Source organism: Etheostoma spectabile, chromosome 3 (genome assembly GCF_008692095.1).
Source record: "Etheostoma spectabile isolate EspeVRDwgs_2016 chromosome 3, UIUC_Espe_1.0, whole genome shotgun sequence".
In the NCBI taxonomy this organism is placed as follows: domain Eukaryota; kingdom Metazoa; phylum Chordata; class Actinopteri; order Perciformes; family Percidae; genus Etheostoma; species Etheostoma spectabile.
Genome location: NC_045735.1, coordinates 14,688,531 through 14,700,223, shown reverse-complemented (window position 1 = coordinate 14,700,223; position 11,693 = coordinate 14,688,531). Strand labels below are relative to the sequence as shown.

The 11,693-nt window shown below is 37.1% G+C and overlaps 1 protein-coding gene across 1 annotated transcript in view; it reads right to left on the bottom strand.

Annotated features, from left to right (window-relative positions):
• The window catches only part of LOC116681765 (cytoplasmic dynein 2 heavy chain 1), a 93,137-nt gene that overhangs the window by 24,960 nt on the left and 56,484 nt on the right, over positions 1-11,693 (bottom strand). The window contains exons 75-81 of the mRNA XM_032509679.1: positions 10,504-10,647; positions 8,941-9,030; positions 4,819-4,884; positions 4,639-4,689; positions 4,505-4,558; positions 4,201-4,332; positions 3,024-3,096 (exon numbers count right to left, since the gene is read on the bottom strand). Coding sequence (XP_032365570.1) covers positions 3,024-3,096; positions 4,201-4,332; positions 4,505-4,558; positions 4,639-4,689; positions 4,819-4,884; positions 8,941-9,030; positions 10,504-10,647 — 610 coding nt within the window. The remainder of the gene's footprint in view (positions 1-3,023; positions 3,097-4,200; positions 4,333-4,504; positions 4,559-4,638; positions 4,690-4,818; positions 4,885-8,940; positions 9,031-10,503; positions 10,648-11,693) is intronic.

Sequence of the window (11,693 nt, the reverse complement as noted above, 5' to 3'; positions counted from 1 at the left end):
GAGAGAGAGAGAGAGAGAAAGAGAGAGATATTATCGTCTTGATAATATTGCTGTTGCTGTGTCTCTTGTTGCATAGCTGATAGATGTGTAGATTGTTTATTATTACTGTGCAGCCACGTGTTGATATTCATGTTGTGTTTGCTAGCAACGTGCAATCGCCAGTAAACAGACAAGCGCTGTGCAGCCACGTATCTATTAGCTATTAAAGGTGTATTACACTGTTTGCTCCGTTAAGAATATGTGTTCTGTAGTAGAAGTGACTCATTCTAAGTTTGTGTTACTGAACAATATGTCACATTTACTGTATATTAATTAATACAGAGAAATTAATGTATTTCTTAGTACTGTTTCTTGTTATATGCTGGTTGCTATAACATTCGGTTTTGGTAAAAAATGTTCTTAGTAAGTCAAATTATTATTTGCTTATATTTCAGAACCACATCAAACTTCACATGTAGCGTCAAAAACAACTTCATAGTTAACTTCATGTTCGAGTTGTAAATAAATCTTCCTGGATCTCAAAGTCAGACATCTCTGGTTCAAGTTCTTACCAGACACCCTACAGCGGGCCAGTGTTTCAGTAGCCAGTTTTCAATAGTTTTTACAAGCCTATTGCCTATATTTTTGTAATATAATAAACACCGTTACACGTTTTGAAACGTTTTTGAAACTATTTCAGCTTGTGTAGGCCTATCAGTGCTTTCTGAACATTTTGAACACAAATTTAAAAATACCACAATAATACCGAAAACCATGATAATTTTGGTCACTATAACTATATAAACATACATATTATAAATATTGTATTGTCCCCTTAGGGAAATTTGTCTTAGACAGTACAAGTGAAACAGTTGCAACTGTGACATGTCTACTCATTTTCCAGGTGTCATTGTATAAGCAATGTAATGCACTGGGAAAATATGTATATGAAAACTATTATGGACCAATTTTTCTTGAGTCTCACACAGGGCAGGTATTTTAAAATTGGATAACAAAAAAACATTGGGTGAAATACATGGCACATACTGTTGGGATTTTTAATATATTTGCAAAAGAATAAGAAACATAACTCTGATATCAAAAATGTAAAAATCTTACTTGTGGCAGTTTTCTTGTAAAACGTATCACCTCACAATATAGAATTGTGAAGATACACTATTTATTTTAAAATGTTACCATGACATCACCATTCACTCAATGGTGCTTCATCATTGGTTTTGAAACTGTGATTGCTCTAGACCTCCTCTCAGTCCAACATCTCTCATGCACATCTTTGTTTTGTTTTTTTCACTGTTCAGTCTAAGTCTCTGACACTGTACCTCACACTCATCAAAGCACACACATATACAGCTGACTAAATTGACTACCTCATGCACTGTATTGTCAATTTTGTTGTTGTAGTTCCGTAATATTCATCTAGTTTCCTTCAATCTGCACTCCACAGCTTTAGTACTAGGTCATGACACAAAGCATCAACATTCCTTTCCATGACTGCAGCCCCTTTTGTGGCCTCGTTGGTGCAGTAGGCAAATGTGTGTCAGTCTCAAAATCTTTTTGTGTGCACATGGAGCAAGCATTTTATTAAAATGAATTCCAAAGGGACTGATAAATGCTACAGTTATCCCTGTAATATTATACAGCTCAGATTTATCTTGTGAATCTAAATTTGATGTGTGCTTTCCTCATGAATATCAGCAAAGTAATAATAAAGTAAAAAAACAACAACAACAAAAAAAACAGAGACAGATCCTGAAGCTACTCCATAGAAAATGATCAGTGGAACCAATCCTAGGTCACTACAATATTATCAAGTGTGATTTTACTGGGATGTGGCTATATTTTCTACCTAAGAGCTGTAAACTCAATATTTGAATAACACTAATTTGCTTGTAGTCTCAAACTTAAACTGAGCCTACAAAATGACTCAATATCACTGGGCCCCTATTGGCCAGCTGATGACATCATAAACTCATACAGGTATAATTTACTGTCAAAAACTATTGGAAAAGAAAAATATGAATTCTATCTTGGGGTGTGTTTTCTCATTAAAATAAGAAATGTTTGGCCTTGAGATATTGTTTATTCATTAATGAATATTCATATGACAAATATGCTGATGTCCAAAGCACAGAGTTTTTCCCAAGGTTAACACACCAAGTAAGGCCTTTTAAAATGCTTGTGTGTATTTGGTATACTGTATGACTGACAGAGGAAGGTGCAGGACCAGAGAGTAAAGGAAATAAAGTGTGTTCTTTTAATCAACATACAAAACTGTATCAACTCAAACTAAAACCTTTATGTTATAAATGTGGTGTTATGTAAGCTGTTACAAAGGTTTATAGTAACCTTAATATTAGTTTTTTAGTAAGACCACTTAATATGTCCAATGGGGTGATAAGAGGGGAAGACATAGGCCTAACATTTGGACAACCCAGTATTACAGTCAGCTGGGGTTATGTTGATTAATGTTTCAAATGAGTTTTAATGGCATTCTCTAATCTAAGATAATCAGACTAGCAACTTTGTTTCTGAAAACTAAATGGAAAATACTTTTGACATAAGTGGTTAACTGGATCATGAGCAGCTCAAAAACAGGCATACACACAGACAATGCGCGCATGCACACAGACAACATCCACACACACACACACACACACACACACACACACACACACAGCTGACATAGTGATTTACAGATGAATGTACAAGCTGCTGTTGTACAAACAAAACAATTCTACTTAGCTACTCTCGCATTACCTGATCTTACTCTACAGCGCTGTGGAGTAAGATCTGGCTCTACCAAAAATACAAAAAAACGCTCAGTTTGTTTGCATTCCTTTAGACCAATCCCCACCAATCAGTCCCAAAACACCCCAGTTAGATAGGAAATGCCATAAGCATATTCTTTGTAAGTCTTTACAATCCTTAAAATCCGTAAAAATATTAATAAAGATGTGACCCATTTCAAGAGCAGCTAGGTGAATGAAATAAAAAAATAAAAAGCCCTAATATGAAACACTTACCCAGTGCCTGGGTGGCAAATGTCGCCATGGCACTCTGCAGGCGGTCTGGTCTAACTGCCTGAATCAATAACAGCTGGGGAGAGGGTAAAGCAAAGAGAAAAAGAGGAAGAAAGAATCAAAAGATATCTATTAAAATATTTTAGACAGAAGGTCAATCCCATTCATATAACAAAATGTTACATATCCACACAGAAAAATAGCAGAATTTGGATAAATGTTCATTATCAAATTCGCTGAGGCTTTGATATGTTCTTTTTTAATATATGTTTGAGAACACAATACCCAATGAGTAAGTCAATTGGTGTGACAGTCAAGTGTGCATACTTGACTTTAGTGATAAATGGCTTCTGTCTTGTTCATGCTTTGAAATTAGATTAGCTAATTCTTTATTTAATCTCAAACCACATGTGAAGGGGTGGGCTCAAAGCCATAACCAAACTGTTTTATTTCTAATCCTATCACGTCTTCTCCTTAATACCGAAAAGAATTACAATAGATTTAATGGGCTGTCATTACAGTCAATTACAGTAATAACTAGAAAGGACACACACACCTCTGGCAAGGCTGTGCTATGCTCTAAATGTATTATTTTGTAAATAAACTTAGTGATAGACAATATCACTAATATTTTTTGGAAGAAATATTGTTTAGTTATATTTGGTTTTTGTACAGGAGAATAAATTCTGCAAAATTCCAAGATACCACCATGACTAAGTTATGGTCATAATTATTATTTGAGGAATTTGGGAAAAATTCGGAGAAAATTATGACATCTAAAATAAATGTAACTGTTTTAGGAGTGTTCTTCAAAAACTGCTTTGCAAAAAAAATTGAAATACTGAAAAATGGATCTTGAAACAACAAATCCATAGGGGGAAAAAGATCTTTGTTGCTATGCTTTATAAAATGGTGGCGCTGTCTGCACTAAAGCCTAATAAGTTCCTCCCTGATCCATGGATTAACTTTACAATGGATTTCACTGAAATCTGTTGACTGACAGAGACACAATCAAACAACCTGATTTTAAAACACAACTTTTTTGGCAGAAGTAACAAATACATAAAGTCTCTAAGTGTGTTGACTTTTTATATACTCTGTAAATTATGATAACATTGGTTCATTTGGCTGATGAAATAACTTTTTTGATTGACAACAAAAAATGTGATGGAAAGCTGACCTGCTGGAATGGAGTAATCTTCTTGGCAATGGTGGATGGGATTTCCTGTTCACACTGCGAGCTTTGCGAGAAGGACAGCCAAAGGTCTGAGTCACTCAAACACAGAGACTGGTAGACGGCTGGGAATGTAGTCTGTGAAAGAGGGATGGCAAAAGTTAAAAGGGTGACAAGAAATAAATAAACAGAACAAGAAATAATGTTAGATAAAGATACAATCCTAAGCTTTGAAAGGATTGCTTTATTGGTATTCGATTTATGTCAAAAGCTATTATTATTCTTATTATTATATTTTTTGTGTGTTTACTTTCAAAATGGCCACTGCTCCTTGCCTCTCCTGATCAATCCAAGAAGGGAACTCCTGCAGAGAGAGCAGAGGTTTGAATCAAATACAGAAATAGTACTGTGTTTTCTCAAAAAACTCACTCTCTACAAGTTTACCTCTTTCTTAAACATTTCTCCAACAATGGATCCAGTGAAGACATCCCACTCCTACAGCAAAAAGTAGCGTTAACACTTGACAGGTTCAAAGCTGAAATTAGCTATTTATTATTTTGTCATTGAAATCAGTATTTATGCAATCCTAAATATGCAGATACTAAATCTATTACGATAACTCACACTCTCCTGGAAGAGTTCAGGGTGCATGCCTTTCACAAAGTGCATTGCAAACATCAACTGGTCAGCCTGTGACAGAGAGAAGAAAGGAGAGAGATTGATACATATTGATACATTTTGCCCCTCTCAAAACCCACAAACAATACAGCACACAATGTTAGCATTGCTTCCAGACTAAGGACAAACACACTCATATTCCCATTGCATGATATACAGCTCAGTCAGTCTGACTAAATGGCTTGTAAAGGGTTGCTACACACTGACAAATAAGCCCCAGGGACTTCAAGAACTACACTGGCTGTTGTATTATATACACATTTTCTCTCTCTCTCTGTCTGTCTTTCTTCTAAAACAGCCTAATAAGATGCTTATCCCAGTCCCACCCACAGAGTGAAGCAGAAAGACAGTGACCAAGAAAGCAGCAAGAAACAATGCAGAGCGCAAATATACAGAAGTTTAAACCCTCCTCCAATGCCATAGTTGTCTTTCTATCTTAAAGATGTGGTAGATAAGACTTATAAAACTAACTTTCTGTCACATTTGCTGAAACTGACCCTATGTTTGAGTAGAACTACATGAAGCAGGTAAGTAAAAAAAAAAAATCAGGCGCCACCTAGAGCCTGTAGTGTGAGTTGCAAAAATCCACCACTACCTGTTCAGATGCACCAATCATGGCCAGGGGGGCGTCTAACTGCATGTCAATCACTGCTCATGCACACGCATTTATTCTCCCTTTTAGGGTGAGGGGCTTAGGACACCATTTTGGGCTTTAGCAGAAAGGGGGAAGGGACTGAGAAGTAGTCCATGTTCACATTATTTGGCTAAGTCCTGGATCTTTGCAATCCTACCTACAGCACCTTTAACAAACTCATAAACAAGAAAACGTGTAAACAATCAAATATATGCTCTTAATTAATTAAAAGACAGTTACATATAGGAGATAGAATGGACAAAATAAACCTGCACTCATGATCAACATTAACCACAACACTGCAGTACAGCTAATCTGGTTCTTCAATTCCTGTCACAAGCATGTTTGATTGCCTGTAATACTTTTAGACTATATAACATAATTGTGACAACAATGTTCAAAAACACTTCACATACCTTTCCTTACCTGACCTACTACTGTAAATGAAATTATGTCGTGTGAATGTCTTCCGAAAGCATTATAACAATGTATTATTTCTCTCTACAGTTACAGTACATACCATTACTGATTCTCTGACATCATGCTTATTATGAGTAACAATACCACAAAGGACAAGGACAAGGACAACCAAATTGGCAGTAGCATGCAATTCAGTAAAACCTCTTAAAGTGCTCATATTATGCTCATTTTCAGGTTCATAATTGTATTGAGAGGTTATATTGGAATATGTTTACATGGTTTCATTTTCAAGAAACACCATATTTTTGTTGTACTGCACTCTGCTGCAGCTCCTCTTTTTACCCTGTGTGATGAGCTCTCTGTTTTAGCTACAGAGTGAGGTATCTCACTTTTGTTCCACGTTTGTTGGGAGTCACACATGTGCAGTACCTCGGTAACACTGCTAGCTAATCAGAGTATGAGGGTGTGCCACACTAGCAGCTAGGTGAGCATTATAAAGTGTGTTACAAAGTGACACACGTTTTTCACGGAAGTAAAGGCTGGACTATAATACAGCTCTTTGGAGCAGTTTGTGAACAGTGTTTTCTGTTGGAGATGGTAAGTCCCTTTGGGGTTGACTTTGGGCTTTTTAACTTTGGAAGTCTATTACATGCACAAAAAAGATATGTAACACAATAAAGGAAGGGAAAAAACCCAAAAAGCATAATATATAAGAAATAAGAACAAGAATAAGAACACTTTAATGTTGTGTTTTGTAAAGTGGCAAAAAGGCAAATGACTGTGTTAAGATGTCTGGGTATTCTCAATAGCTGCAATCACTGCTACCGGATGTGCACTTTGTTGCTGAAAAATAAGGTACATAAGGGAGATGGTAGTCTTTCTGAGAATGTATATTATGCAACCACAGTGGCTTTAGTCATTCAGATGTGCTTTCTAAATAGTTACTGAATTACAGCATCATTGGATGAGATTAGACACACTGCATCCAAAGGACACCTCAATCTAATGATCAAGTGAGATGATTTGGAATCCCAGTGGTCTTTTACATCCACCTTAAAGTAAATCTTAAACTGCAGACTACTAGCAAGAATGCTAAAGTAATACGCAACTAATAGATGTACAAAAGTATAGGACACAGATCAGGTAGTGTGTCACATAAACACTCAAACCCATAGACTGACACACAACAAAATATAAAACATCTCATTATAAGTTGAGTAACATAAGCTTAACAAGTTTACACCCATACAAATTATTCTAAATAATAAAAACAGTCTTTGCTCAACAATCTATATTTGGTAGAGTAACACTGATTCTTAATCAAACTTTGATGTGTGTCGAGTCATACTCAATCAATACCTTATTAAGTTGAATCAGTTGCGTTTGTGAGCGAATAGAATAGTTTGAGTGCCTACTACGGTCATACCAAATAGATATTCCAAAAATATGGCATGTTTTTGTTCTTTATTTCCCCTAAAAGATGTATACAGTATTTCATGTTGTTCTAATCTTGTATCCGCTCAGATTCTCCTCTTCTCTTTTTCTTCCATTACGTTTTCATCATTTTTGTGTCCTCTCTCGCTCATTATCAGCTTTTATCTTTTAACTGGACCCTTTCTCCCAGCTTTTCTCCTCTCCCCCTTGAAGTAATGTCTTCTGTAGCACAGAAAGGGCTGTTGACAGAAGCACTGATAATCTAGTCCAATGTTTCCTTTCTGCTAATGACTGGACTGCTGCTGTCTACATGTTGTGTGTGTTGGGTATAGCCTATAGATGTGTACAGCAGTTAATATCCACCCTGGCTCTGCTTGAAACTTCCATTACTATTCATGCACGCACACACAAAAGATAGAGAAACTACATTAACCATTTTATGCCTGATCGATGCAACGATTGCTGTGTTGGTCAATATATAACTTTCATTACTGTGATAGCTGCAATAAGAATACTACTATACTACTACTTTTTACAGTGGTGGAATGTAACTAAGTACATTTATTCAAGTACTGTACTAAACCCTTGTGTTGTACTCCGTGTCAAGGGGACTTGTTTAGTTTATCTAACACGTTCGAGTGCAGGATGGGTCTTGGGACCCCAGAGGCCAAGGCCACGGTAGCAGAAAGTAGGTCTCTGGGACCCGAAGGACAACACAAGGATTTAGTACAAATTTGAGGTACTTGTATTTTATACATTTTCCTGATGATACTAACATACTTTTACTTAAGTAACATTTTCAATTCAGGACTTTTGCTTGTAGCAGAGTATTTTCACAGTGTGGTGTTAGTACTTTTACTAAAGTAAAGGGTCTGTCAATGCATCTGCATAACAATAACCAACCTTGTTACTAGTAAAGCAGCTTATACCTTACATTATGATTGGCTGAAAGGCCAAACATTACACATTGTGGTAGTAGTAAGGGAGAAAAGATTGGGGGGAGTAAAGCAAGAGTATGCAGATGAAGAAATCAACATTACATTATAATATCTGCATACATCTTAATATTTGTTTTAGGTACTTTATGCATTTTAGTTTTTAATTACATATTTCATATTAGGCTATGCTATGTCAGATTGTCTGTTTGAGTTTAAAAGAAGTATTTGTAAAAAATTAATTACATCTAATTTGTAGTCTGTGAAAACCTTTTTTGCCAGTTAATCAAATGTGTCAACTGAACACAACAACCTACCAATTTGTAACAACATTAGTTTGCAAAGGATTTGCAAAGGATTTTTGAAGGTGTGAGTAGAAAAAGTGGAGACGTTTAATTGGCTCCTTATGAGTGATCATTTGAATTAACAAGAAACAAGAAGACAGAAATAAAATATCTATTACAAAACAGACTGAACCTGTTTTTCAGTGCAAACTAATCTGAGGGGTTTACATCAAGCGAAATGCCCCACTTTGTTTGTCACTACCCACTTATTACTTATACAAGTTATCCGAGTGATGACAGAAATTTTTTGAGATGCTTAAACAACATTTGTTCTATATCTATGTATAAGTGTGTGTTTTACCTTGAAAAGGGACCGGCAGACGTACTCATACACCATATTCTTCAAGCTGGCCTCCAAAGCAGCAATCCTGGCGTCAGTATTCTCTGCTTCCTAAAATACATGCACAGACAGACACACACACACACACACACACACACACACACACACACACACACACACACACACACACACACACAAACTTAACACTTTGTGGATATAGTACTTGTAATACGTTTTGTGTAAGCTAATGTGTTTGTGTGAGTAAACTGAAAAGAAGACTTTTCAATGTGTTATGTTAGACATGAGAGGTTAAAATTATCCTCCGAATCTCAGGAACCATCTGCAGCTCATAGCAAATTAAACTTGATCATTCAATACAACAAAACAAAAGATACAAACAAAGAAAAAGTCTGTGCATCAATGCAGAATTTTGACCACACTCACTGAAAGCCACACACGCACGTTCGCACACACACTAGTGACCAGCTGCGGCCTGGTGACATTCTTGGATGACAACACTGGCTCTAACAACCCACACAGGATTTGGGGAATCAGTGCTGAATCTCTCAACCTAGTGTGGTGTGTGTGTGGTGTGTGTGTTGTGTGTGGGTGGTGTGTGTGTGTGTGTGTGTGTGTGTTGTGGGTGTGTTGGTGTGTTTGTGTGTGTGTGGCACCCGTGCATGTGCGTGTTGTTGTGTGGCACTCGCGCATGCATTGTGCGTGCGCTCTGGTTATCAGACAGTGTTTAGGGCTCAGATGGAGAACAGCAGTGTGATAGACAGAGTCCATGTTGGTCTCCAGCTGCACAGGTCAGACTGAGATAAACACGCCGAAAACAAAACGAGCTGAAATAAGTCAAGCTGACCTAAACTGAAATAAAATTGTCTAAAATAATTGAAATAAAGTCAATGGAGTAAAGCTAAAAGGAGTTAAACTAAACATTCAAACAACAAAAGAATGTTTAATTTATTTTGTACCAATTGTGCAAAGAGCCTTACTTCCATAAGTGACATAATTAATATTATTGTATGAATTAATGTCTATACCTCAAAAAAAGTAGTCCAGAACACAACCCCCTGTAAAATGGTGAATTGTTGTTTTTACAACTCGTTTTTGTATGGATTAAACAATAATTTGTTGTACTTAATTTTAGACTAAATACAAAGCAATGAAGGCACACATGGCCCCATGACAGGCCCCTAACAGAAACGCAATGTATACTTAGATCAACGTAGAGGCTGGGGGTGTGGCCTGACCAACTGCCACTTTGCTCGTTTGCAAGCCATGATGTCTCTCTCTCATGGGTCAGCCAAATTCTCTGGGCAAGCAAAGCAGAGAAAAGGGAGGTAACAGATCGGCCCATCTGAGCTTTTATTTTCTCAAAGGCAGAGCAGGATACCCAGGGCTCGGTTTACGCCTATCGCCATTTCTAGCCACCGGGGGACCATAGGCAGGCAGGGGGAACACATATTAATGTTAAAGAAACCTCATAAAGTGTGAAATTTTCATGTCAAGGGACCTTTAACACATTGCTGAATTGGATGAAAATGGAAGTAATGTAAGAGTTGTGTGTCATCCAGTCACCTTCATGGCTTGAAGAGCCCTTTGGAAGAGGCGTAGAAAAGATGCAAGGCTGAAGCGGTACATGTTGTTGATCTTCGACAGGTCTGTGATGACAAAATACATCTTGCTGGCACTCTCTGCAAGAGGCAGGTAGGCATCACGCTCCTTAAAAAAAAGCAAGGAGAAAGCAACAAGAAAGCGGGAAAGGAAATAGAGAAAGGGGAAGAGAAGAAACCAAGAGGCAGCAGAAAAAGAATAACATTTGTTTTAGAGAAGTCCAGGAAATACCACAAATGGATACATGGCAGGGAAAGGGACTTATATGGGGGATTGATACAAAGAAAAGTAGAATCAAAAATGTTTATTTCAATTGAGATCGAAGGAGAGAGAGAGAGAGAGAAATGAGGACGGACATGAGGTGTGATGAGACAGGAAATGTGAAAAAACAGGGATGTGCATATGAGAAAGACAAAAATGGGAGAGATAAAGAAATAATTAAAAGCAACTGAGAGAAAAGTACAAAAACAGTTCTGGTGTAACACTGCACCCTAGAGGATAATGATGTAATGAATCTGCAATAGCTCCTTGCTTGTGCATCTGCGCAATCTCATATCTGTAGCATTTTTCGCTGTGGTTTGTTTATCTGTGGACCACTCAAATGAGCTAAAAAGCTTGTGCCCAAAAACTAGATTATACTGCATCATTGAAACTAATAGCTTACCCTTTTTTAATTTCATTAAAAGTATTGAATGTAAGATGATAATTTGTTCCAGAAAGTACACAAAACTAGAAATGTGGGGTAATTTTACATATGCAGACTGGAATAAAAGTCATTATACATTCAACACATTCTGTCTCTGTCTGGATTTCTGACTGTCGTTATCTGTGTACTTTCTCTGTATATTTGCCAAGTGTGCTCGCTGTCTGTCTGTCTCGCTCTCTGTCACAGCCCTCAATCTCCATCGCCATTCTCGTGGCCTGTGTGTCTCCCTCTCTTTCTTGTCAGTGAATGAGTATAGGAGTTGTTGTGGTTATTACACTACAGTGATCCACCGGGTAATACTCATTCTCTTCTGACACCCGTTTTTTAATTTTTCATGACCAATCCAGCTTTTAAAAATTAATCATTACACTTAAACAGTGGTGAAAAGAGATAGCCCATAAAACATGTTTTTCAGATGTGTGTGTGTGTGTGTGTGTGTGTGTGTGTG